General features: G+C 36.3%; 1 protein-coding gene across 1 annotated transcript in view; it reads right to left on the reverse strand.

The window, feature by feature from the left end:
- LOC148956362 (uncharacterized) overlaps nucleotides 1–26,705 on the reverse strand; it is a 96,597-nt gene that overhangs the window by 54,998 nt on the left and 14,894 nt on the right. The window contains exons 3-5 of the mRNA XM_089090489.1: nucleotides 12,504–12,659; nucleotides 7,908–8,018; nucleotides 1,417–1,573 (exon numbers count right to left, since the gene is read on the reverse strand). Of these exons, the coding sequence (XP_088946615.1) occupies nucleotides 1,417–1,573; nucleotides 7,908–8,018; nucleotides 12,504–12,659 (424 nt within the window). The remainder of the gene's footprint in view (nucleotides 1–1,416; nucleotides 1,574–7,907; nucleotides 8,019–12,503; nucleotides 12,660–26,705) is intronic.

Genomic DNA, 26,705 nt, shown 5'->3' on the forward strand with positions numbered 1-26,705 from the left:
CTTTTATACGGATTATTTTGATGGACTTTGCCTTAAGGAGCACAGGAAAGGCAATGGGAGACCACGGAATAAAATGAGGAGGAAAAAGTCTCCTGGAGTTAGATTATGCTGATGATTTATGCATCCTAGATGAAAGTATGAGCAAAATGAATGAAGTTTTAGAGGTTTTGCGATTTCAGGGTACTAGAATAGGTTTGAAAATTGATGTTAAGAAGACTAAGTCACTAAGGGTAGGAAAAAGTGAAGATGAAAAGGTGACGTTGGGTAATGAAAAGATTGATCAGGTGGGCAGCTTCACTTACCTTGGTAGTATTATTAGTAAAGATGGTGGGAGCAGTGAAGATGAGCCAAGGCTCAGGGTGTTTTTTCACAGTTAAAAAAATTTGGAAGAATAGGAAGATAAGTCTGCAGACCAAGATTGGAATATTAGAAGCTACAATGATGACAGTGGTCAAATATGGCTCTGAAGCATGGGCGCTTCAAAAACTTTCGAAAAAATTTGCTACATGTTTCCCAGAGAAACTGCTGAAGTATTGTTCGGGGTACCCGGCTGACTGACCGTATTTCAAACAATAGGCTGTACGATAAATGTGGTTCAATACCGCTCTCTAGGGCTATAATGAAAGAAAGGTTGAGGTGGCTAGGGCACGTTGTGCCGATGAAGGATGACAGATTGTCGAAGATTGTTCTTATCGGCCAACCGTCTAAGGCTAAGTGGAAAGCAGGTCTTCCTCGTCTGGGGTGGGAGGACGTCATAAAAAAAAGATTTAAAGGAAATGGGAACTTCGTGGGATGGTGTAAAAAGGGAGGCTTTGAATAGATTGGGATGGAGAAGCCTGCGCAGCTGTGTTGGCCTCAGGTGGCTTGGTGCGGCGGTGAGTTGTTAGTAGTAGTAGTAGTAGTACTATTGCTTATAGATTTATCACTCATCAATAGTTGACTCATAATCCCATACAATGCACATTGAAAAAAAACGGTTACCTTTGGTGTGTAGCCCATGGCCATATCCTGGCATATCCTATGCATATCCGGGCTATATCCTGTGAGTAGCCTATAGCTGTAGCAAAAAAAATTTTCTTACCGTAGACCAAATAACTTAATGAACTTCCTTTTTGAAATAACTAGTCATTGTCAACGTTCAAAGATTTCTTCTAATTTTCCAAATAATTTCTGTCTCACACAAAATGTATGTTATAATTTAAAAATATTTAGTTTACACGGCTACAAATATTTATTTTAAATATTCAGTTTAGTGGGTGTAGGATATAATGAAGTCTGTATGGGAAAAAACAGATAATTCGACGATTTAGTGAAAAAAAAGTGAAAATGATTGAAAATTTGAAATAATTGATGTAAAAGTATTTTACAATCAGAGAGACTATAAGTAATTAGAGAGATATATGTATAGCTCCTTACCTACAAACGAATGATGCTTCTTCTAGACAATGTTTCTGGCAGTCAATTCTAGTGTCTACATTGCTGAGCTCTTTGTCATTGTATTTATCCATATAATAGCCAGAAATACGTTCAAATACCCATAATCGTTCACCACAAACAGCATTAAAATTTGAAACTAAAAAATGAGTAAGATAATTGCTTTAAAATCACAAGAATCAGCAAATGAAACATCTACATTGCATATATTTTAGAATTCATACGAGAATCAAGTATGGACACTAGAAAGCCCAGACAAATAGATTTTTGGGAGGAGAAGATTCTGAGAGAAGCTAATTATCTTCCTTTGTTATAGTAAAATTAGCAGCGCAAACCAGTTCAAACATTTATAAACAATGAAATCCTGAATTTACAATAAAAAATTCCAAACTAGGCTATATGGCTCTTTTGTGTCAAATTTTTTTTTCCTCTGAAAAAATAGGACTTGGTGATAACACTCAGACTATTTAAAATATAAATATTGTTTTAATAGAGACTGGTGCTTTTATGTTCAATCTTTGCTAATATTTAATTATATATTCAGTATCATTCTAAATATGAGGGGGAGAACTTCCCCATCAATCCTCCACGGTTCCAACACGAGTTTAATTTTTTTTTTTTTTTTTAAAACAATACTATTGTAAACGTCTCATTTGGGTTTTTGCTTTTTGAAATCAAATTAGGCTTTCTAAAGTAGGAGAGAGACGACCACCCCCTTAAACTTCCATTAATTTTAATTAAATTTCACTTTTTATCACAATATTTCAGAGCATGAAAAAAAAATTGGTGCTAAAAACCCACCATTTCTACATTAAGAAAGTAGCGTTACCCCTCGGCTCTCCTCTCACAATTTATATTCTTCCCACTGAAAAGGCTAAATGTTGATGAGTAGCCTAGGAGCTCTGAAAGCTCTATGAAAACTCTATGCTCTGAAAGCTCTGAGGATTTTATCATAATGCACGATTAAACTTTTGACTTTGGCTACTGGTCTAAGCAACCTTTGTAAATTTTTTTCACAACTGAAATTCCTGTTTGAAACTTCTAAATAGCAATCTGTATGTGGATTTTCCTTAGATTCCTGTCATTTTAATACGATGACAGGTTTTTATTGTTCAATTTCCTCCTTTCCTTTACTAGACTTACATTACTTTTACTGATATTCCTAGCTGCGCCTAAATTTCTATCCCAAAGGCAGCATCTGCTTCTTCACAAACAATTTTCCTAAAATTGTTCCCTCCATTTTTTACATTATCAAATTTTAGACTCTTCAGTTTAATAATGAACTGTTCCTGGAAAGTTTCTTCTAAATTCTCTTTCTGGAATCTACCAACGTCATAGCTTCCCGGAAAGTTAGTAACCTCCCTAAATTCTAGCTTAAGATTTACCCTAGACACTACTAGATGGCGATTTTTGCTTTTAATATCACTAACAACGCTCCTATACCTTAGTATTTTGTACCGATCCTGTCAGTCTTCGGCTTACAATAATATAATCAATAAGGATGTCCATCTTACCATCATGTGAGTACCATGTTAACTTATGGGCCTTTTTTGCTACCACATTCTGCATTGGTTATAACTAGATTGTTAAACCTACGGTAGTCTCTAACCGTTACTATTTTTTCTCTATCTCTATTTCTACCAACCTGGGCATTATAATCTCCTAATAAAAATACCATATTTCTACCAGGAATCCTGTCTATTTGTTCCTGAGGCTGTAAATAAATTCATGCGAGTCACTGCTGTCTCCATCAGTCGCTTCTTCACGGGCATATACTACTACGACTAATATCTTGTACATTTCAGTAATAAAATGAATAACTAGCATTCTTTTATTAATACCTACCTAGCCCTAAGTAGGAATTAGCCTATTCCTTATTTATAATGATCCCTACTCCCTGATAGGGCTGCTTTGGAAAATCTCTTTCCGGAAGATTCCTCCCTCTCCCCCGTATTCCTTATTTATGCGCTGGTAAGCAAATGAGTGTAATATTTTACTGTTGATTCCCATTCAACTATGAGCCTTTACTATTCCTCGATAGCACCACTTTGCCCAAATAATTTATTGCCCAAATTACACACAAAGCCAATAAACTTATCCCTATTCACACGAAATCCCACCCAAATAACTTTCTACGGCATACTTTTACAGACTGACAATGCAAATGAGTATCAAACAGCTTATGGTAACGAACTGTAAGTAAGGAGCGACCGGCTCAATAGTAACCGGAACTCTGAAAAACGAAATTTTGACACCAATAAATACTTCAAAAGAATCAGATTTTTATGCTTATTTTAAAGATACAAGTTTCATCAAGTTTAGTCTTAACGATCAAAAGTTACGCGTTTGACTCTGTCTCGCAATTTTGTTTTTTAAAACAATAAAAAGCTTTAACGTAAAGAGCGAGGGGTTGAAGAGGGGGCAGCCCCTTTCATATATAGAATAATTTCTGTTAGTTTTAAGTTTTAACGTCGCTCATTACTTTCAGCTAAGAAAAACTTGTTTTTTTTATTTAATTTTATACAAGAATGTAGCCATATTATTCAGCTGTTTACTATATTTTGTGTAGGTTTGTTTTCTGTTTGTCCTCCTTGGCTTATAAGTTGGTCAAATTGTCCCTAAAAGTGGCAACAGGGCAATCGAGTATTTACTTGGATACAAGTCAAATGCATCCACTGATAAGATTAAATCAAATGCTCAACATCCTGATCCTCCCTATGTGCCAATTAATACCGGTCTCTCCTTAGGGAAGAATTGATACCCATTCGCCTCTGTAATATTTTTGAAGTTTAACCCAAGCTTTCCAAGCTGCCTAATGGCTTCAGCAAACTTATTAAAATCACTGATATGACTATTAATCTTCTTAAGTTCATTTGAGCGGGCAAGGGGGCAGTTGACCCCCAATAATTTGAAAAATATTATAACTTATTAAGTTAACCTGAAACTGATAATTGGTGAGAAACCTATCTGTGTATAATAATGAGAGGACACCTTAAGTTCTTAGAACTAGAGCTTTATTTTCAATATGTCATATTGGGCCATAATTTGCCCAAATGTTCGAAAAAGTTGGCATATTTGTGTGATTTTCGTAGAGATCTTAAAACAGTTGGTCTCCGGTTGTATGATTTTTGAAGAATAGTTAAATTGACTTTTATTCGCTCTCAAGTTCCCCCCCCCCCTCAAAAAAATGTAATTGAAATAAATTGTTTAATTTACTAATGGACGGAAACAAGGATTTTTCGGGTGTTTTGGTAGGTGGAACAAGTTGTTGTTTGGATGGGTTTTTGCGACCAGGAGCAGGGCAAGTGCATATTTCTTTTTTTCTTTCTCTCTCTTTCTTTCTTTTCTTCTCTTTTTCATTTTATTCCTACGTTTAAGGTGTTACTCAAAGCAAGCGAAAGCTTAAGGATGGTTAACCGTTCTGTCGTAATACTTTATTTTAGTGTTTTCTTAGTGTTTTTTTTTTATTTATTTATTTAATAAACCTCGTTATTAAATTGAAATTGAAATTATGTTGGGAGTTTCATTTTCTTGCTAAACAGTAAATTTGACTATATTTTAAATTAACTGTCTATTAAATCATCGTTGATGTCGCAAATATTACGGTAATGCTAGTTTTCTTGGAAGATTCATCGTTAGTTAGAGCTTTTGTCTTGTCAGTACTGATCGCGATTTCTATGGAAGCAGCTGCTAGACATAATCTCTGGAGCATGTCCTGCGTTTCAAGGGAAGACCTACCTAGGAACAAGACATCTTACACCTGATCAAAGTCGGTGACATTGAAACAGAATGTACACTAATTCTAGCACAGCATTGAATAGCTTTCCTAAGAATCTAGTCCATTACAAAATTGAAAAGCTCTGGGAAGAGGATACAGCCTTCTCTCACAACGAATTCAATATTGAACCAAGACAAGAAATTCCTGTTGACTTGGGAAAAAAAAATGTTTGTAGCATACCTAGACTAGGTAAACGATCTTGGGTGGTACAACATCTTCCAGCATTGCCATCCAAATCCCACAAAGAACAGCCGCGTCGAATACGGCTACAAAATCGATGAAGACTGCTGTTGTCATTTACTTATGTTTAGCCCTATGTTTGAGAATCTATCTCAGTATGAGGAACTGAACGATGCATCCTATGCCTGATTTGAATCCAGCTTGAGTGGGTTGGGTTGTCGGGTTTCTTGTAGATTTGAAAAAATTCTCGAATCTGAGTGTCGTGCGACCTTCTTTATATTTGTTGCCAATTGATCTCATTACCTTTGGCTGTTTTGGTGAGCTGATTTGTCTCATTTCTTCCTGAGTTCCTCGAAGTCAGACAACGCCCTATTATTGTCCAGTTACTGCTTCTTCAATGTCAGTTTGAGGGTCTCATCCGAGATCTAAATTCTGTGTTTTCGTATTTTTCTCCTAAGGATCTTTTCGGCTGCCTCTGTTGTATTTTCTTCGATTGACATCCATTCATCCTCGGTGTTGCTCACTGACCCAGAGCAAGGATCCATAGTCAGGAGGCTGAACCGATTAGAAAACTCTAAGTGGAATTTTCTAGGATTTTTTTTTGTCTTCGAAGCTTCCCACATTGTACCTTTGGGGGAAATAACACTTTTTCACAATGCTAGTTTGTGGGCTAAGATAGACTTCACTATGTCTGGTCGGACCCATTTCATGAGCCAGTGTCAGTGCCACTAAAGGCTCTAAAATTCATGATCTACAATCCAATAACCAGGTATTGGAATGAAGCCGAGTTGAGATCATGTTCTTCCATCTCTGGATCTCCAGGTTATCTTGTCCAACTGTTTGTGCTTGAATAGGGTACTCGCTATGACTAGGCTGTGTAGTTGAGCAAACTCCGCGAGTCATCTCCATCGCTCATATGCGTTGTTGAATCCAAATTTTCCTACAGCTCGTTCATTTTCGGCTTTAGAGCTACCGTCGTAGACGTTGAAACGGCCTACAATTATAAGGAGGTTAATCCTTAATGTAGATCTAGCTAACACCATTAGCCTATCAAAGAACTCATCTGTTACGAATTTTTCAGATATTATCGTGGGAGCATACGTGACAATGACAATGATGTTGAATATGTGACTGTTAAAGCAGGCCACACCCAATCCCGAGGAGATAGCTTGCCATTATAGGAGGATTGTAGTGACTCTGTTATTCATGAGGAGTTCTACACCGGCCTGGCCAGTACAATCGTCAGGACCGTAATTAAGGAAGTGAAAGGGCCTATGTCCATCATAAGTAAAGACAAGTTCATTTTCGATGGTTATATTCATTCTCGTTTCAAATAGGTCAAAGATATTCATGTCTTAGCGTTTAAATCCTCCAGTAATAAATTTTCTCTTTTTCAAACACTTCATTAAAAAAACATTCCAGCACCCCACACTGAGAGATTTTCGTCATTTAAATAGAGTGCTGGTTCACCAACTCTTCACTGGCATCACTTGAACCTCCAGCCTATACCTTCAAAGGAATATGTTTTGTCGTCTGGTCCCCAATCCAAGATGGCACCCCTTCTGTGTGTTAGCCGGCATCTGTTAAATGATAGTTTGACATAGCGGTTGCCACCCTTCTGCCAAGGCAAGGTCATACACCTAACTTCCTAGTTGAGGGGACGGGGACGAAGGTATCGCAGATGGTTGGTGTAAGATATGCACGCTGGGCGTCAGGAATCCGAAAGGGTGCCTCCACCACCGGATGGACGCGGAAGCAGACTCTCAAAGTAATTTTATCTTTGTTGGATGTGTGTGTGTATTATTTACTATCTATTGTTTAATGTTTTGACATTACCATTGTAACCTCTTTACTAGATGGTAAGTTTTTTCGTTGCTGCTTGAAGAAACAATGTGCTATTGAAGACTTAAGGCAGGCCCACACCCCCAATGCTTTTCTTATCAAATAATTTCCCAAAATAAGTTTTCAGACATCTTAAAAACACGTTTAGACTTATGTTTTTTGAAAAACATTCCGGAGGATATCACCCGGGAACATTCTTTTCTCTAAAACCTACCCCAGACCCATCAGATATGAACCCCTCTTGCCCTCCCCCAATAAAAATGCTGAGATTGCGCCCATGAGCTTCTATTGACTTCTATGACCAACGAGAGATTGTTTAGCACCATGAAACATGTAAGGACACATTGACTCACGGCAAGTGGTAAGGAAAGGTTTAGCAACCTAATTATGATAGCCAGTAATAAAGAAGAGTCAACAAGGACGAGGCGATTGACCATTTTGCTGCTTAATGGTCATTAGGTTGGAGATGTTGCCCCTTTGTTTAGTTTCTGTTGAAATAGAGTATCTTGCTAATTAAAAAAAAACGAATTTTACCGGTTAGTGGAGTACTAGGCTGTCACTAAATACTGACATAACTAGAATTTCCACTTCTGCTGGGACTTTTCCATGAAATGACAGGCATGCTGGTTAAAAAATCTTTATCCCTGCCACTAGTTTTTGGTGAAATACTTACTTCCTTTTAAGCAGATACGTTCGAAAAAGCTGTGCCCAACTTCGTCTGTGAAAAATTGTTTCTGTTCCATTTGTTCTTTGCTGTAAGCAGTGCACTTGGAATTTTTGTAATCTAGAAATGAAAGTTATTTACACTATACTCATAGCTCAATATAATATTAAAACGTAAAAAGGAAAAAAATTATGTCCATATAAATTTTGATGTGTTCCCTATGAAACAAAACCAAACATACGTCTGGCCACTAGAAACCATTAAAATGGCTACTCTACAAATAATTGTGAAAAACAGCCGCCATAGGTTTCAAATTGAGCTCAGATCTGTTTTAGACAGTTTTCAAGAATTTAGTAGTCAAAAGTGGGTATAACTGTGAGGTCTTTTGACAATTTTCCTTTGCAACCTTAGTTAGATGTCACATACCCCATGGAGTAAACAAAAAGGGATTGAAAATCACATATCCTCTAGAAATCATAAGTAAAAATTTCATTTTTTTGCATCTTCAGCTGAAGTAAGACAAGAATCGTATTCTCAAATGTTTAACTGGTAAATTTTGAATTAGAGTACTGGTACATAAATTAGTCCGTAATAAATAAGAACTAGGAAATAAATTGGTATTCATTATCTTTTAGAAGTTCGATTCATTTCCAACCCTCTTTAACTGTCAGGGGTTAACAACTGGGCATTTTGAGGGACACCTGGAGGCATGAGGCACGGAGGCACGCCGGAGGCATGAGGCACGGAGGCACGCCGGAGGCACGCCGAAGGCATTAAAAATGGACAGGGAAGGAAAATTATAAAATATTCCAAAGGGCGCAATATGTAAATATATACAGCTTGCCTGTTATTTGGTATCTGTCGAATATTTCAGCACCTTCAAAAGCGATCTTTTAAAACTTGGAAAAAATCATTTACGGGTTTATTTGGCAAGGAAAAGAACCCCCAAGACTGAAAACAACTGATATGTACCTAAAGAAGAAGATCGCAGGACTGCAAGTTGTTGATATCCATGCAAAAACTAGGTAACCCTACGATGGCACTGATGGTGTCACTTTTTCCTATTACACATGCAGCGTTGCCACCAGCTCAAAAATAAAATTCCGATTTTTCTTCAAAAAAAATCCCGAAATTTCAAAAAAAATCCCGAACACGGTTTTTAAGTTATACAACATAGGGCTACGCGGTGATGACGTAAAAAGCAAGGTGCGAAATTCAAAGTACCGTGAAACGTGGTTTCTATTTGTAACTAACAACTGATTGTCAATATTCCTAGTATTATTTCGACATGAAAACGTTCTGGTGGATTATTAGGATCTACGACAAATATTTTAGGCCAAAACAATTCGCCAAAGTTCCGAAAAAACGTGTCTACGAAACCACGTTTCATCGTTATTTGAATTTCCCGCCCAAGAATTGATGTCACGCTTCGCAGCCCTTTTCAATAAGGCTCGGTCAGCGGTAAAAATTGCCTTTTATCAGGTCTTCACACGTCCCTTTCCCTTTTATCATACCTGCTTTTCTGTTTAGTGGCTGTGCCAAGACGCACCCTTGGATCTCGGATTCTTAATTGTACTAAAAAAAAATGGGATCTGCTGCTTTGACACGAAAGAATCCGGAAGAAACACAGATCCCTTTTTCCCGAATGTACTTAGAATCCAACTTTCTTGGTATTAAACCCAGGCCTTTGGGTATTCGAAGAGAAAACTGTAAAGCAACAGTCAGAAAAACTGTTACTACCGAGTTATTAGTAAAAAGCGCTAAGTAAAGATACCAACTAAAAAAAATAACTAGTTTCTCAGATATTTATTGGTACGTTTCAGTAATCATCTCGATAATAACAGCTCAAATGACAACCCTAAGAAACCGGACAAATGAACTTCAGTAAATCAAACTAAGCTCAGTTAGCACAAGTATAAACACTAAGTCTTCTACTACTAAGTGTTCTACTGAGCATAACAAGTTTTCCGATGGTATTCATCGCTTCCGCTGCCCTAGATCTCGGAATGCATTCAAGACTCATAAAATTATATCAAGAACTCAAGCGAATGGGAGACGAGGAGCACACGCACTTGAGCTGGAAGGACCAGCCCCGCCGTGGGTGGCCTCCTCGTCCGTAGGAGACATGGTTCAAGATTCTGTTCAGTTCTGTGCCCTCATGCACGTCGGTATTAAGGTTATTTTTGGTTTTTTGTTGATGGGTTGGTTGTATTTTGTTTTTTTTGTTGATTAAGGTTGGTGGTAAAAAGGGCTGAAAAAAAAAAGAAGGAAAAAAGTGCCAACGCAAGAATGGCTTTCTTGTGGACTCAGTATACCCAGTCTACGGGAGAGAAAATAGTTTTTTTGTGTTGAAAATTTTTAAAGTTGTGACAGAAAGCCTTTTGGAAGACCACCTTTAAAATTCGAATTCGTATTAGTGAAAACCCAAGGGGATGAATTTTAAGAAACTGAAGTAAAAAAGACCACCGGAAAAGCGTCTCCTAGAGGGGGAAGGACACCTTGGAACAGGGGGAGCGATAGATATTTGGCAAGAAAAAAGTTAAATGGTAGTGTGCCTTCATGTCCACTAATACATTGACTGGTATATAATAAATTGTTTTTTTTGTTGTTTTTTTTTTGAAGTTTAGGTGATATGATAATGTATAAAGTTGTAAGATTTATATGTTTTTGTATTAAAATATCACCGAGTGGAGAGGAGGAGGGGAGGGAAAAAAAATAACAACTACCTCTGGAAAATGTTAAACAAAATTCCTTCCGTTGACACACAGAACATGGCGATGGTGGTGGTTATGGTCTTGAGGTCAGTTTTGGGTTTAGATACCATTTTTAACATAATGATTGCGATGCTGACGAGACATCAAAAAAGTGGAACCCTTTCATCTGGATAAATGAATTCAGCTTTGTGAAGACGTCTGAGTCAAAGCCAAAGACAATGTTGGTGCCGATTTCCATAGAAACGGGTTCTGCTGAATGTATGATATACAGACTGGAGTCACAGTAACCCTTGTCTACCAATGCGGCAGTTAATGTGAGAACAGCATTCAGCCGGAACCGCTGGCACAGATTTCCCATGTCGTCAGGGAACTGCATCGCCATATTCTGCGTGTCAACAGAGTGGCATCTTCGCCCAGACAAGTAGCCAAACTGTATGACCCACCCAACAAATACTCTCTTTCCCCTGCCAACCGGTCTGAAAGCGTACCATTCACCGATACGCAATTCTGATTTCACACCGACCTCTGAATTGGTTTGTGGCGACTCACGTAGTCCTACTCGTCGGCCCTGGACCATCACCCGTTTTAATCGGTCACTACTCAGCTTCTCAGAGCTTTCCCTCAAAAGCCACAACAGCGTGGATTTTTTTATTGGTGTTATGGAGCCCTCAGAAGTCTTGACAAGACAAAACCTAGAATTCTTCATGTTCGTCACAGGCTCACTAACCCAATTTTTCTCAACTTCGTGTTTCACACAGTGAGCAATCACTGACAAATCTTCAAAGATGGCGTCACTTTCCGAGCCCGATTCAGTGTCAGTCGCGGAAGCCTTTTCCTCCTTATCGGACAGAGTATTTTCCTCTGAGTCATCGTCTGAGTCACTGTCGTGAAGTACAGAAAGACGAACATTCGGTACTTGGTGACCGAAAGCAGAAAGTACGTCGACGGGTATCAAGGCTTTCATTATTCGCTGGCTTTCAATACGAGCTCGCCCTAGCTCGAGCTTGATTTCATCGTCCCCGGGCAAAGAAAAATCTGAACTGACAGACACAACACCAATGGACCCAACTCGCTTGGCCTTGGGCAAGGACAACTGTTCATTAGAATATTGAGCTTCAAAATCCGTTATACTTTCATATCGACGAATTCGATGTAGAAGTTGGAGGAACGAAAAGTTTATTTCAGTACTGAAAGTGCTGGTTTGAGACCGCATCTTCCTAAAAAAATCTTCACACGGTTGGCTATTCATGTCGGAGAGTTTGAAAAGACGTTCGAGCCCAAGCCATTTGAATCGACGAATGAGAAGCACTAGGGAATGCATATTTATCTCTAGGCAATGGTAAAGGTTTGTGGTAATAAAATTCTCGTTCAAAGCAAAATGTCCACTTTTTAGGACCCAGGATCTCCAATGTCGAACGCAGTAAACAACACGACCAAGTAAAGATAACCTCTCAAGAGGAGAAAGTTTGCCGTCGTAAAAAACGTGCCGTACGCTTTCCATAAGCCAAAGATAAAACTTTGTTACTTCGCTTCCAGGAACACGCTGTTTTAGGTGTGCCGGAGGCACGGAGGCACAGCCGGAGGCACGAAGGAAGGGACACCTGCGATGGTCAGTTATTAGCCCCTCGGTCTTCCCCGTCTTTGTATCTTCCAATGCTACAGATTTTTGTCTATCTTAAAACGCGAAAATCAAAAGAAAATTGATCTAAGAGTTCTGATTGCAGGGCAAATCTTTTTTATATCTAGTCCCACCAGGAATGAGTTTGAGCATCCCAAATAAGAAATCCTGGCTAAACCAGGCTAACAAAAACGTCTTAATGCCATGTCTTTACACTATAATCCTTCTGCAGTCAATAAAATCACCTAACAATAAATCAAAAATTGTTTTTACCTAATACAAACCCATGGCAGGTAGATGTCTGCTTGCAAACAGCTATGCAGTCACGCATAATGGTAGTTCCAGGTTGGGAGAGAAGGACCTTACCATTCTCAATATAAGTCATTGATATCACTTTTTCGAATGTCTCTACTCCACCAAAACAAATTCCTGGAATAATGAAAAAAAAGAGCACATCAGAGGAATGGCAGTATCCATTTTAATAGGTCACAAAGAAGAAATAATTGCTGACAAAAGGGAAGATATTCTTCTTGAGAACGTCTTAGTCATCAGTTACGCAAGTTAGGAGTATATTATAGAATAAGTTTCTTGATGTCAGCTTTTGTTTTTTAAAGAAAAATAGAATGAATCAGTTAAGAATCAATCAATTTTATCTGTTAAGCAATGTGATCATTATCTTTTAGCAATGTGTTAACTAGATGTTATCAGTTAAGCAATGTGTTAACTAGGAACGTTACCCTTTGCTAGGCGTATATGTACGTTCCATGCCACGAATACTCAGGTTTTACTTAGGCACAAAACGTATCCTTACTGGTAGATTAATTTATAGGAAAAAACTCGGAAAAACTGTACAAAGTTTTTCCGAGGGAAGTAGGATTGATTTATCAGGTAAGATTTTGGTCTCGCCAGCTTTAATACCAATAGTGAGTAATATACAATCTTATATTTGTAATAAATATGCTTTAGTATTGCTTGAAATAAAGATCAAATAGGACATAGTATGAACTCTGGAAATCCGGTTATTTCTCTGTATACAACAGTAAATTTCAAGCTATTACAAATTCTAAAGCTAGTCTATAGTCCTAATACTATCAAGATGGCTTTACTTCTAACTTGTCAACAAACTAATCATTACATGTCCTTTTCAGAACCAAAACGAAAGCTAGTCATTGAACTGAGCCATTGTGCAGACGTGATACCAAATTAAACGAATAAATAAATAAAGCAACAATCCTAAGACGCTTTATTTTTATTATGTAAAAAGTGTCCTTAATTGGTTTACTTTTACTGTACCAAAACTCCTATATTTTTTGTGTTGTCAGTAAAGGGGCAGTTTTCTATAATCTTAGAAATATAGGGAAACATAATTAGCTGCTTTATTTGTACACGTTTTTATAACTTGTATATAATTCATGTATGTGTTTGTCATTTAAGTTTTAATGTCACTCCTTAGTTTCAGTTGAAAACTTATTTTTTTAGTATAATTTTTAATCATCACTAACCTAGGGGAGATCCCTAGACACCTTTAAAAAATACTGTACACAACCTTGACAGCTACGAAAAACTTTCGGTTTATAATAAAAGTTTATTATCCATACTTTACAAAACAATACATGTTTTTCAGGAACGTTTGTTTCTCAATGAACAAAAGCTGTTTTTACTCGGTGGACTTCGCCTGAAAAAGCCATAATGAAGAAAGGGCTTTATAAATTGCCTACTGACTAGCAGAAACTAGAAGGCTAATATAACAAAAGGGAACTGTTTAAGGGCTCATTTAAAAGCTTATTTTTATACCTAATCGCTTCTTAAAAAAAATTAAATAAAAAAAAAAAATTTTTTTAACTGAAAGTAAGAAGCGACATTAAAACTTAAAACGAACAGAAATTATTCTGTATATGAAAGGGGCTATCCCCTCCTCAACGCCTCGCTCTTTACGCTAAAGTTAGACTCTCTTGAAACTCTATTTTTTAAAACAATAAAAAGCTTTAGCGTAAGGAGCGAGGCGTTGAGGAGGGGACAGCCCCTTTCATATACAGAATAATTTATGTTCGTTTTAAGTTTTAATGTCGCTCCTTACTTTCAGTTAAAAAAACTAGTTTTTTTTTATTTAATTTTCTTAAGAAGTAATTAGGTATAAAAATAAGCTTTTGTTACTTCTTACTTTCAGTTGAAAAAACTTATTTTTCTTTATTTAATTTCTGATCGTTTTTTAAATAATGCTGGGAAATCCGGCGCCCCCCTTCATAGAAATGTCCCTTACCCCAAGGAAACATTCTCTACAGAAAGATTCTTCCGCGTAACCCCCTCCTCCAGCCCCCTCACCAGAAAAAAATCTGTCCTGAAGACGTCTGTATACTTCCCAATAATCAATACTTAATGTAAACAACGGGCAAACTTCATAACTTGCACCCCTTCCCCCGGGAACTCTGGGGGATTAAGTCATCCTCAAAGACATATTTATTAGATTCTTGAATGTGCTGAACAAAATGACTATCACAAAATTTTAATTGAGTGAATTCGGGAAAAATGAGCGTGGGAGGGGGCCAAGTTGCCCTCCAATTTTTTGGTCACTTAAAAAGGGCACTAGAACTTTTAATTCCCGTTCAAGTGATCCCTCTTACGATATTCTAGAACTATTGGATTGATACGATTACCCCTGGGAAAATAAAATAATAAAACACGCATTTATTTATTGTAATTTCTGCTCGTTTTGGGTTTCATTTATTTATCGATGCTGATTTATGGTAGTTTCACGCTTGGTAGATTATTTGATTTTATTTTTGCCCATTTTTTGTTTAATGGAGTTCTTTACTTTTCTTTGAAAAACTTATTTTGTGAAAAAAGTTTCTTTAATTAATACCTTAAAAATGAGTGCATCATATTTGCAAAAATAGTAGATTATCTGAAAAGTAATCATAAGAAGGGACAAACCGTGATTGAAAAAAAATACAAGCAGGAATTGAAAGCATGATACCATAATTTGAAGTCAAGTACGGTACTAACAGAACCACGCCTCTAATAATCTAATTTAATGTGTTGGTGTTTGTAAGACTTTAATTGCGTAGCTTGTTAAGGGAGTCTGGAGGATGAACATACTGGAGGTATTCTTGCAAACCACCAGTTAAGGGTTTTGAACTATAATTATTACAGTGATACCATTTTATACTTCCAAGATTTCCACTTAAGAAGTGGCACCAAAAGTGTTTTTTCCATGCTATATCTAACTTACAAACAGCAGAATTAACAAAAAGCACGTAGATATGAGAAAAAGTTTTCAAATGAGTCATTAAACATCACTCTAAAAAGTTCTGGTAGCCCACTAGCCCCAGCTTTTCTACTTGAGACATGGCACCAAAAGTGTTGTTTTTAGAGCCATTTAAAACTTGCACATGCCGGAATTTATTGGAAGGACGTAGATCTGAGCAATAATTTTATATGAGCTATTAAAAATCTATCTACGATGTTCTGGTAGCCTGATTGCCCCACCCCTTGAGAATTGGCATAAAAAGTGCCATTTTTCGGGCAATATGGCACTTGCAGATGCCAGAATTTATATAAAACACGTTTATATGAAAAATACCTTTTAAATGAGCTTTTAATCATTTCTCTAAGATGTTCTAGTAGCCCGTTAGGCCTGGAAAAAAAAGAAGAAAAAAAGACCGTTTTGACGTTTTTTAACTTTTAGTTACTGTGGGCAGTGGTTCGCTCTTTAGTAGGTTGCAGCTACTGCTTCAACCGTGACAAAGAGTTAATTGCAAATTCCCCCCCAAAAAAAATTAAAATTGAAATCTGTGAAATCTAATAGATGGTAGAATTTGTAAAAACCTAGTAAATATAAGCAATAGCTTTTAATTAAGCCATTAGACCTCTATCTACGATGGTGTGGTGGCCTGCAAATGGTGCAGTAGCTTAAAGATGAGCAGGCGATTTATGAAACTTACTAAGGGGGCTTAGAGGAGAAGTGCACTGTAGGGGTTCTTGTAAACTCCCTGTTAAGGGTTCTGGAACATAACTATTACAATAGTGACTTTTTTTTTTACTTCAGAGCCTTTTCACTCAAAAAAGTGGCACCAAAAGTGTTGTTTCCAGTGCTTTCTTGCACTTACGAATGGTAGAATTGAAAAAAATAAAAAAAACACGTAGATATGAGCAATTGCTTTCAAATGAGTCATTAAACATAATTCTTAAAAGTTCTGCTAGCTCAATAAACCCAGCTTTTGCATGTGAGACATGGCACCAAAATTGCCATTTTAGTGCCATTTGGAACTTGCGGATGGTGGAATTTATAGGAAGAGAGTAGATATAAGTAGTAAGGGGAGTCCAGCTACGAACTACAAACCATATATGGCACACCAAAAATAGTCTGGATACACTCAGGCCAGAAGCGTAATTTATCCTATATTTTGGGAATTTGTCATTTCACTTAACACTTGAATAGAGCCTTGTTCTACTAAGAGATAGGAATTATATTTTAATATATTTTGGCTCAGTGACAATTCGTCCAGTATAAATAGAGCTTACAATTGCTTTTATCTCTATCAGTTGGGAAGATCTTTGATGATTGAACAAGTGATTATTATGGACAGACAAACTGGAGGTGAACGGTTTTTCGAAGTAAGTTACTTACACAATTAAATAGTTATCATACATTCACATTTATTTTGTTAATTTCTCCCTTCAAATTTGAAATTTATTTACATTTTGGAAACTGTATCAAGCATTTTCCCCCCTTCATAGTCGAAGTGAAATGTCAGTCTGTTAATGATATGTTAAAATTGTTTATCCTTATGGCATACGCGTATAAGAGATTTTCACTTTGACAGTTCCGCAAACTAGATTTTGACAGATTTCAGCCAAATACATTTGAACTGTAATTAAATGCTATACGTAAATGTGCAATAAATATGCATTAAAATGATTATGGGAGGGTGGAGAGTGTTTTTTAGTTATAAATTTATTTAGTTAAATAAGCATCCTTTTGATTATAAATCTGATTATTGTGAAAAAACCCCCCACCACCAAGTGTAAGCGAAAAATGGGTATGTATCATTTTCGTGTCAATATGCTCAAATCAGTTCCGTATTTGTAGCTATGCAGGCGCTTGTTGAGACAGGATGTGATTATTAGAGGCAAATTTTTACCTTCGTTTTCTTGATTGATTTTTTTTAATTATATTTTATTATATAAAGAAAAAACTAAATTCTTTTGGATAACGTTTGAATTCAATTAAAATCATATATCAGTTGGGAATTTTTCTAATTCAATTTAAAGATGATTTCTGATTCTTCTTCTTGAAAACAATGGCAAAGTGAAGATATCGTGGGAAAGACCTGTTAGAAAATAGACAGCGCAAAAGTAAAGACCACCGCCTGAGCAAAGAGCGATAAGGGTTCAATATATTGTTTTTTTCCTTTCCTCCCAGGTCACCTTGCATGGAACGAGTTATGGTAGAAACTACGGAAGTGGAGTTCATTGACTGTTCTAGTACACTTTTAAAAATTTTAAAGTAATTGAAGGGCAACCAGCCATCTTTTGCTACCCTCATCCCAAAACCATTTGATTTAAATTTTGAAATATTCATTTCGTTCGAAATAGTTAAAAGTTCCATCAACTATGTCTTTGGGGATGACATGACCTTCACAGCCCATTGGGCATGGGTCGTATGTTATGCAGGCTGTCGTTTGTTTAAAATATGTTTTATTACTGGGAAAGGTGCGGTGGGGGGGGGGGTAAGAATTATCCTGGGTTTCCAAATAGGTAAGGGTATTAAGATGAAACTTTCAGGGAATATTGGACAAAATCAGAACACACTATACTCATTTAGGTTATCTATATAGTTCAAAACTAACAAATAAGGGACATTAAATTAAAACTTTCAGGATATATTGAGTGATGGGGACAGTGAACTAGCCAAATGACACTATGCACACACAGATAATGGTGCTGCTACTGTTTCTGTTACGACTAATGCTATGTGTATGTATATTTTTTTTATTATGCATGTGTTTTAAATGATTCGAAAATGTAGCTCGTTAATAATCCATTTTTTCGACTTTGATGAAACAGTACCGATTTCACAATAAAAATAAATTATATTATTATTTTAGATTAATATCGATGAGTTACCACCACCAACTCAAGAGTTGTTCAACCTCTTTGAGGATATAGAGACAACTTTATTCGCACCACCATTGGATTTTAATGATGCTCAAGTTATTGACTCACCATCTGGTCAACAACGATCTTGAGTGGTACTAGAAATTTGTGAAAGAGTGTTTTGGGGGGTGATGATCATCTTGATAACTAGTGCTCTTACAATCACAATGACGATTATCCAGAGTGGACAGAACACTTTTTGAAGGAATATTTTGGGGATAAAAATGTTACTGCCTCCACTACTTCAATTGATATTCCCCCAAGTACCTTTGAACAGGGTTTGGATGTCAGTTTTCTCTAACCAGATGTATTTGAAGATCAAGGTGTATCAAAGGACGATTTTGGTTGGGTTGATCAGCTGAATCCAAATACCTGTAAAATTTTCGATGATTTTCCTAGAGAGTTGAATGAAAATCCCCTCACTGTCTTAATAGACATCACCCCAGCTCAGCCGAGTACATTTGGAGAACAAAATATACCAGTAAAAAAATTTGATATGGCAGAACCATTAGACCAGATACTCTGGAAGATATGCTAAGTGACCTGGATGACTTTACTCCACTCGCCAACCCTTTTATTGAGGTTGAAGGGGACAGAGTGGTGATGGGGGTATGGAAACCTCTGCAATGCCAAATGTAGTACCTAAATTTTATTTGTCAGACTCTGTCTTGCACAATATTCATGTTTATACGGCCGTATTTGGGGACCATTTTAATTCATGGGATAGTGGGGGACATTATCACAGACCACTTAGATATTGTACATTCCTATGTAGGCAAGATTCGAGCTCTTCTTGAAAGGGAAATTCGGGAATGGGGTGGAAGAGGCAGCATAAAAACATCAAAAACACTAAAAAAATTTTATTTAAATGAAAATACTGGTGGTGTTTATTCAAAATATCTAGCGTACTTAAATGATAGCAATTCAGCGACATTTGGAAAATTTTGAGGGTGTGTTCATGGTGTGAATAAATAGTATTGAAAATAAAGTAGATAATTGTAATAAAAGGGCAGTGATTTTATTTTTTGAAACTTTAAATTTAGGTATATGTAAATTTAAAAAACAATTTATTTTAAAAGGTGGTGGGGCGGGGCTATAGTTTTATAATATAATTCAGATTTGGAGGAATGTCAAGGTGTGCAGTGAATCTGTTGCGGCACAGGGCTACAGCGTTTCAAGTATGCATTTCTTGTCGCATCCCACCGACCCCTGCGAAAGAATTCTATTAAGACAAAGCTGGAAAATTGACAGCTAATGGAGGTGTGGTAGGGACAGAGTATACTAAAGTATATTTCAATTGTTTAAATTGTTAATATCCAGTAACACTTAATGCAATAGATATTTCTCAACGGGCTAATAAACATTTAAAGACTAGTGTTACTGTGTTACAATATGAAACTGAATTTGAGGAGGTTGAGCGCAGTGACAAAGAGGGGGTAATATTTCATGTGAGGGATCCGTCCATTGAATCAGTGAAGCACTGGGTATGGCTTCTTTACATGCCTGCTACAGAACCTGATTCAGTGGGACACTTCAATCCAATTACAGATATTAGTGGGGTTCTAAGTCAAGGGAAACGTTACACTTGACGTTATTATTGTCCAGCATATCTATCTTCTTTCAAAACTAAATTAAAGCTAAAGAATCATATGAGATACTTTAAGCGCCATGGGTACCAGTCTGTGAAAACTGTTAGCGGTGAAATGGCAATTTTGCGTTTCAGGAAACAGTGACAATATCGCTTTAGACAGCAAAGCCAAACTCACAGATGTGTACAATTCATCAAATTTAAATCGTGTCAAAGAACATGAAGCCATTGCAGTCTCTTAAGCCCATATCCAAAGAGACTTGTGTGATAGCATGCACGTGGTATATATAATTGAGACATTGTATGGGCCATACTGTATTTGCACAACCTTGACTGCACTTATTATTACAGCAAATAAGGCAATCTCACGGTTGCGCCACAAAAAATATCCAATGAGTCTATCACAAGAGGACGGGATGGTCATTAAACTTTCTAAGCGGAAATTTGAAGAGGGAATGGGGGCAAGGGGAAAGGAGGTAATGGAATTGTCCGCGATCATGATCATTTGTTGCAAGACATTTCACCGGCGGAAGTATCTTTCGGAGTGTGGCCCATCAACACTGTAATGTAAACGTTAGTCAACAATATTTTCTACTTGTTTATATACACAATTCCAATTATGATTTGAAATTCATTTTACCAGCATTGACACGTATGCAGAAGGGTAAAGTCGTAGATCACGTATGAGTAGATGGTTCTTTTTCTTATAATACATACCATAATCATCTGAGAAGCTGCTGCTCTTAGAATTCAAACGGAAAACATAAAATAATGGTCAGCCATACTTGAATGAAATTTGTTTTTTAGACTCCTTTAGTTTTCCCCCCAAATCTTTAAGCCAATTGATTCAAGTAGAGAAAAGTGAAAGTTTTGATAGTTTCCCCCTCCTTAAACAGCACTTTTCAGATGATGAAATGTATGATCTATTAATGTATAAGGGAATATACCTGCATGATTACTACAAAACCACCTCGGGGCTAAGTGAGAAGAAATTACTGTCCATCGAAGCATTTTACGATTCACTTAGTGATCGTCAATCACAGTTTATATAATTATCCAGTATGATCTTTCCCTATCTCACCCATTATAAAAACCCAGACCGAGGTGCGAGTGCTCCAGAGAACGTTTTTGCAGATATAAACATAAGCGGCATTAGATCTTTTCACGGGAAGACAAAGAATAATCACCTATGGAACAAGTACTGACAAAAACACTTCGCCGGCTCAACCAATAAGTGGACAATAGGTGCAGAAATAAGTGGGAGGAGCTTTTTGTTCGCACCAAGAATGGAGAGCCAGAAATCATCTGCGGTAAACTTACTGGTATATTATATAAACTGTGTCGTCAATGTACCACTACCGACTATGAATTTTCCAAGAGGGTTTGGGCAAAGGGAGGGTGTAAAAATGGGTGAGATTATTGCAAAATGTACTTAGCAAGTGATGTAGTGAGCTATTGGATATTGTCTGCAAGAACACGGATAACATCAATTTGGAATTTGGGTTATTATTTTTCAACTCCTCATCTGGGGATGGATTTAATCCTAAAAATCAGTAAAAAAGAGATAGGTCTGATCACCGACTTGGAACAGCATGTATTTGTTGAAAGATCAATGAGGGGACTTTTATCTTGAATAAAATTTGTTTTTTGGACTCCTTTTTCCCCAAATCCCTAAGCCAATTGATTCAAGTATAGAAAAGCGACAGTTTTGATAGTTTCCGCCTCCTTAAAGAGTGCTTTCTAGATGATGAAATGTATGATCTATTAAGGTATAAGGGCATATACCCGTATCCAACTCCACCTCGAGAATATATGAGAAGAAATTACCTTCCATTGAAAAGTTTTATTATCCACTTAGTAATCGTCAATGTACCACTACCGAATATGAATTTGCCAAGAGAGTTTGGGCAAAGAGAGTTGGAATTATTGCAAAATGTACTTGGCAAATGATGTACTGAGTTATTGGATATTGTCTGTAAGAACAGGGATGACATCTATTTGGAATTTGGTTTATTATTTTTCAATTCCTCATCTGGTTATGAATTTAATTGTAAAAGTCATTAAAGAAGAAATAAATATGATCACCGACGTGGATCAGAATCTATTTTTTGAAAGATCAATGAGGGGATGTTATATTTTTCATGGGGACCGTATCTTGAAAACTGATCCGCTTGGACAAAATATCGGTGTAAAATCTGATGTAGTTTTTTGGATATGAATACCCTTTATCCGTCGGTAATGTCTCACTACTGTTTGCCGTGTGATAATTACAAATAGCTTAACAATCCTTATGTTTCAAATTTCCCCAACATTGCCACCGTTGAGGAGAATGGACTGCAAGGATGGGTTTTTTTATATTAAAGGTGAAATACCGATGGAACCTCATGACTCGGTAAAGGATATTGTTTTCCCGTGCATAAACAGACAGGTGACCAAGGATTCTTTGAGTCCATGCAATTTATCTTTGGTAGAGGATGGGGGTATGCACTGAACACCTTCAAGGTAAAAACTTATAACCGACCACGATCCGAAACAGAATATTGTTGTTCGTCATATTCTATTGTGATAGATGCTAGCCATTGGTTTCAGGGTTATAAAGATACATAGAGCCCTCCAATTTGATCAAAATCCATATTTGAAAACATTTATTGGCACTTTTGTCAGTAAACGTTCAGAAGTGAAAGTGAATGTTGAAATAGAAATCTTTAAACTCATTTTAAATTCAGCCTTTGGTAAAATATGCGAAAGTGTACGAAACAGGAGTCGATGTGACGTTGCAAGCAATCCAAAAGAAAGTGCTTGAATCATTGCTGATCCCAACTATACATCATTCATTATCATAGATTCCAATATGGTCCTCCTACACAGAAAAAAAGAAATATCATTTTAAATAAAAATATTGCTGGTGGTAGCTCAATGACGGAAATATCCAAGAAAGACATGTTGTCATTCTTATACAATTTGTGTAAGTTGCAATGGCTGAGGGTGGGGGGGGAAAGTTCAGGTGTATTATAGAGACACTAATTCACTGCTGTTAAGAGTTAAAACTAATAATTTACTAAATGATATGGAAAATGGTAATCAAATAAGCTCTATAACGGATTTTACCAACTGTTATGAGTTCATTTATCCGGAGCTGGTGAATCAAATGGATCTCAGGCGGGGAGTGACTTGATATCCAATGGTGTGTTTCCATGTCCGAAGGTGTACTGTGTGAAAACACACAATGAGGAGATCAAAAAAATCTGCAAAGGGGCGCCTACACACTATGTTAAAAATAATTTCGATATGAGTGTTTACAGAAACTGTGTGGAAAGCAGTTTAGTTCCAAGAGCGAAAGTCATGGCGATTTTCTCTTTACATTTTAAAAACTACACAGTTAGAGTAGAGAAAAACGTCATGACAGCCAAGTTGGACAAATTATATGTACGTGATGGTGGCTTGGAGGTACTACCAATGGACACTACAGTATTTCAAATCGATTTGAATGTATAGACTATAGAAAAAATATCGGTCCGGATAAATTCACCTAAATTTACTAATAATAATAATAATAATAATACGAGTCGGTTGGTGGGAAGATTTTTTTTCTTTTCATTACTTTCCATTGTTCAGCAAAGTTCATACGTATGTATATACAAGGCAGAGTTGTTATTATTATTGTATTTTGAATGTATTTTTGTTCATAATTAAAAAATTGTATTTTGCACACCGCGCCAGTCGCAGCGGGCCCCACGCCTTTCGTCAAAGCCTTTAGCATCCGCAGTGGCCACCGTGCCCTTTTGGGGGCTGGGTCCCTTTTCTAAATGTATTTGTGTTGATTTATAAAAATGTAGTGTGTATGTGTGAATGTTTATTATTATTGTTGTAAATAAAGAAAAAATTGATATTTAAATTGTAATACTATTATGTGTATTGACTAAAAAACAAGTTTTGTATAGATATTTATTGTAAAACAAATGCTGCTGCTGCTGCTGCTTTTAAACCGTAATTTTTTATTCTGTTGAATAAAAATATTTTTTTGTAGAATAAGTATTACTTTTAAACTATACTACTTTTCATTTTTCATCTGATAAAATATTTATTGTATATAAATAAAAGCAAACACGATTTCAAATTGTTGTTGTTATTTTTGAACATCGTAGTAGGAATAAGACTGATAGAAAAATTATTTATTCGTTAGAAAAATATAGTTTACAGTTAGTTGTAGTCCAGCTGTTGAAGGAAATACAATATGTATCAATTTCAAACACCATTCAGATTGTTTCTTTGTTGTCCATCAGTGCCAGACAAGACAACACTTTTAAATGAAATAATTAAAAATTGTGATAAAAAGTTCTTGGAAAAACCGAAGAACATCTACTGTTGCTACAGTGTTTGGCAAGAGTAATATGATAAAACGAACGCTATTGCTGCACCAGATATTATGGTAAAATTTATACGGGGACTTGATGTTTTCAACATTATTGAACCAAACTCATGGTTGATTATTGTTGATTTAGCTGAATTCAATGAACAATGGTCTCAATAAATGTTACAATGGTTTACTGTTCGCTCGCATCATGAACAGATTTCCGAAACACAATTCTACACAATCTCTTTCATCAAAGCAAATGTATGAAAAGACTTGATATGAACTGTACCTACTGTATCATTTACAGAGTTATTCGTGATTCAAGTTTTCTAATAACTCTCAATGAAAATATATATTCAAGTGCTCCAAAATTTCTACTTTAGGCGTACAGTCAGGCAACAAATAAACCCTATGGTTACATTCTGCTGGCTCTTAATTAGAATACACCAGAGGATTTGCACGTACTCACATATATTTTTGACAATGAAATTACAGCATATCTACCGGTGAACAGTAAAAAAGGTTATTATTTGCTATCCATGACACTCAAGGAACTACAAGAAAATAGACATTTATTTTCCGTTCTAAGCACTTCAAAACCACCACTTAGGAAAGTCTTGCACAAACATGGTATGGACAAAGAACTCATTAATCTGAACTATGTTTAAATTCAACCGAGGGCAATGTTCAATTGCCGGAAGTAATTAAGCAACAGAAAAAGAAAGCTCGTTCCAGTGTACGTTCTTTGAAAAGAAAGGAAAATATTTTAAAAGAAAACGTCTCCTCCAGGCGAGTGGTAGTTTTTTTACACTTTAACTGCCAATAATTGCAGGACTTGTAAACAGTTTTTCTCTTGATGGCTAAACCTTACAAATTGACGCAAATAGAACTCACCCTTTCGCCAATGGAAAACTTTGAGGACAGTCTAAGCAAATTAATTAATGATGAGAATAGTGCCGATGATAAGAAAACTACTTTTGCTTCAAGATGCACTTCGAAGATTGGACAAAAATAAACCCTATCGAAAGAGACCAGTCAATGTAAGTGTCATTGACCTAAAAAAAGGAAACATATATTCAAGATTCTGATGAAACAACAACAACACAATCAAAGGAGGAGGAGGAACTGAAGTCAATATTGTCAAGTTTTGAAAACCTACTACGACACTCATATTGTGAACAAAGTAAAAAAGTCTTAACATATCTCATGTTGGAAAGTGGTCAAGATCACATTCAAGTTGATAGTAATTGGAAACAAATTATAATTCAAAGGAAAGGTTATAATCTAATTTATTTAATTTATGATATGGTTACAAATCGTAAAATACTTTTATCATTTGGCAATTATCTATACAACTTTTAAAATACATTAAACTTCTCAAAAAGTCTTAATACAAATAAGCCAATTCTTAACAAATTAAAGGAACATAGTACCAACCCTCTAACCCCTTCATTAAAAAAGAAGAAGATTTTAAATCAGTCTTCATAAATAATAGCAAACCTAGTAGCTGTAAAAAACAATTTCAGTTTGATGACATCAGTAACGTTACGAGACAAAAGCTAAGACTTATTGATATCAACTCATCACCACCATCACAAAACACTAGTATGCAAAAGGGTAGCGGATGTTCCCTCCTACGAGTTCTTGAACTAAAAACCAGTCAAGATCAAATTCGTCATTACAATATAAAGCACCTTCATTTCATCCCTGTCAATAATTCCTATTTGGAGCTCTGTCAATTAACACCAAGAATTGTATTAGGTGATTCTTTAGCAATAAAAGAAGGTTTTCCAGTAATTACATGTCATTTTCAACCCGTCGTTGAATAGCAAGATAACTGATAGAAAAATGGCATTCGTTTGTCCTGATATTGATTGCCATTCTTGTTCCAAAACAATTGGGTCCTGGAATATATTCTTACAGAGGTCGTTCATCAATGTCGGGCCATGGTCTTGGCAGTTAGTTGGCTAAACTGTTTCGCTCTGCACTAACCTTGGCCAAAAAATATATTGTACCGGCTGCGACAAATTTTGCATCCTCTAGACTACGCGATTGGGGATCTGACAAAGATTAAAAAAGTGCTTCGGAAAATCTCAGGTCCGGTTACCGAACCTTTGGTAAGCAATTGAAATCTCGACAAAATGGAAAAGATTTAAAAAGGTCGACAAACACTGTATCACTCATCAGTTTCTACTCCAAAACAAAAAACTCTTGTTAAAGAAAAAGAACAAAATAAGGAAGAAACTTGTTAGATCAAAACAAAATTTCTTTTTCTAGACTGAATAATGGCATGTCTACCACACAAGGATTCCCATCCGTCAGTCACTTCATCTTCAAATCTATTTAATGCAGAAAATGTTGATTTGAGTGTAAAACA

This window comes from Artemia sp. Qi Xiang Cuo, chromosome 1 (assembly GCF_049724085.1).
Source record: "Artemia sp. Qi Xiang Cuo chromosome 1, ASM4972408v1, whole genome shotgun sequence".
Taxonomy (NCBI): domain Eukaryota; kingdom Metazoa; phylum Arthropoda; class Branchiopoda; order Anostraca; family Artemiidae; genus Artemia; species Artemia sp. Qi Xiang Cuo.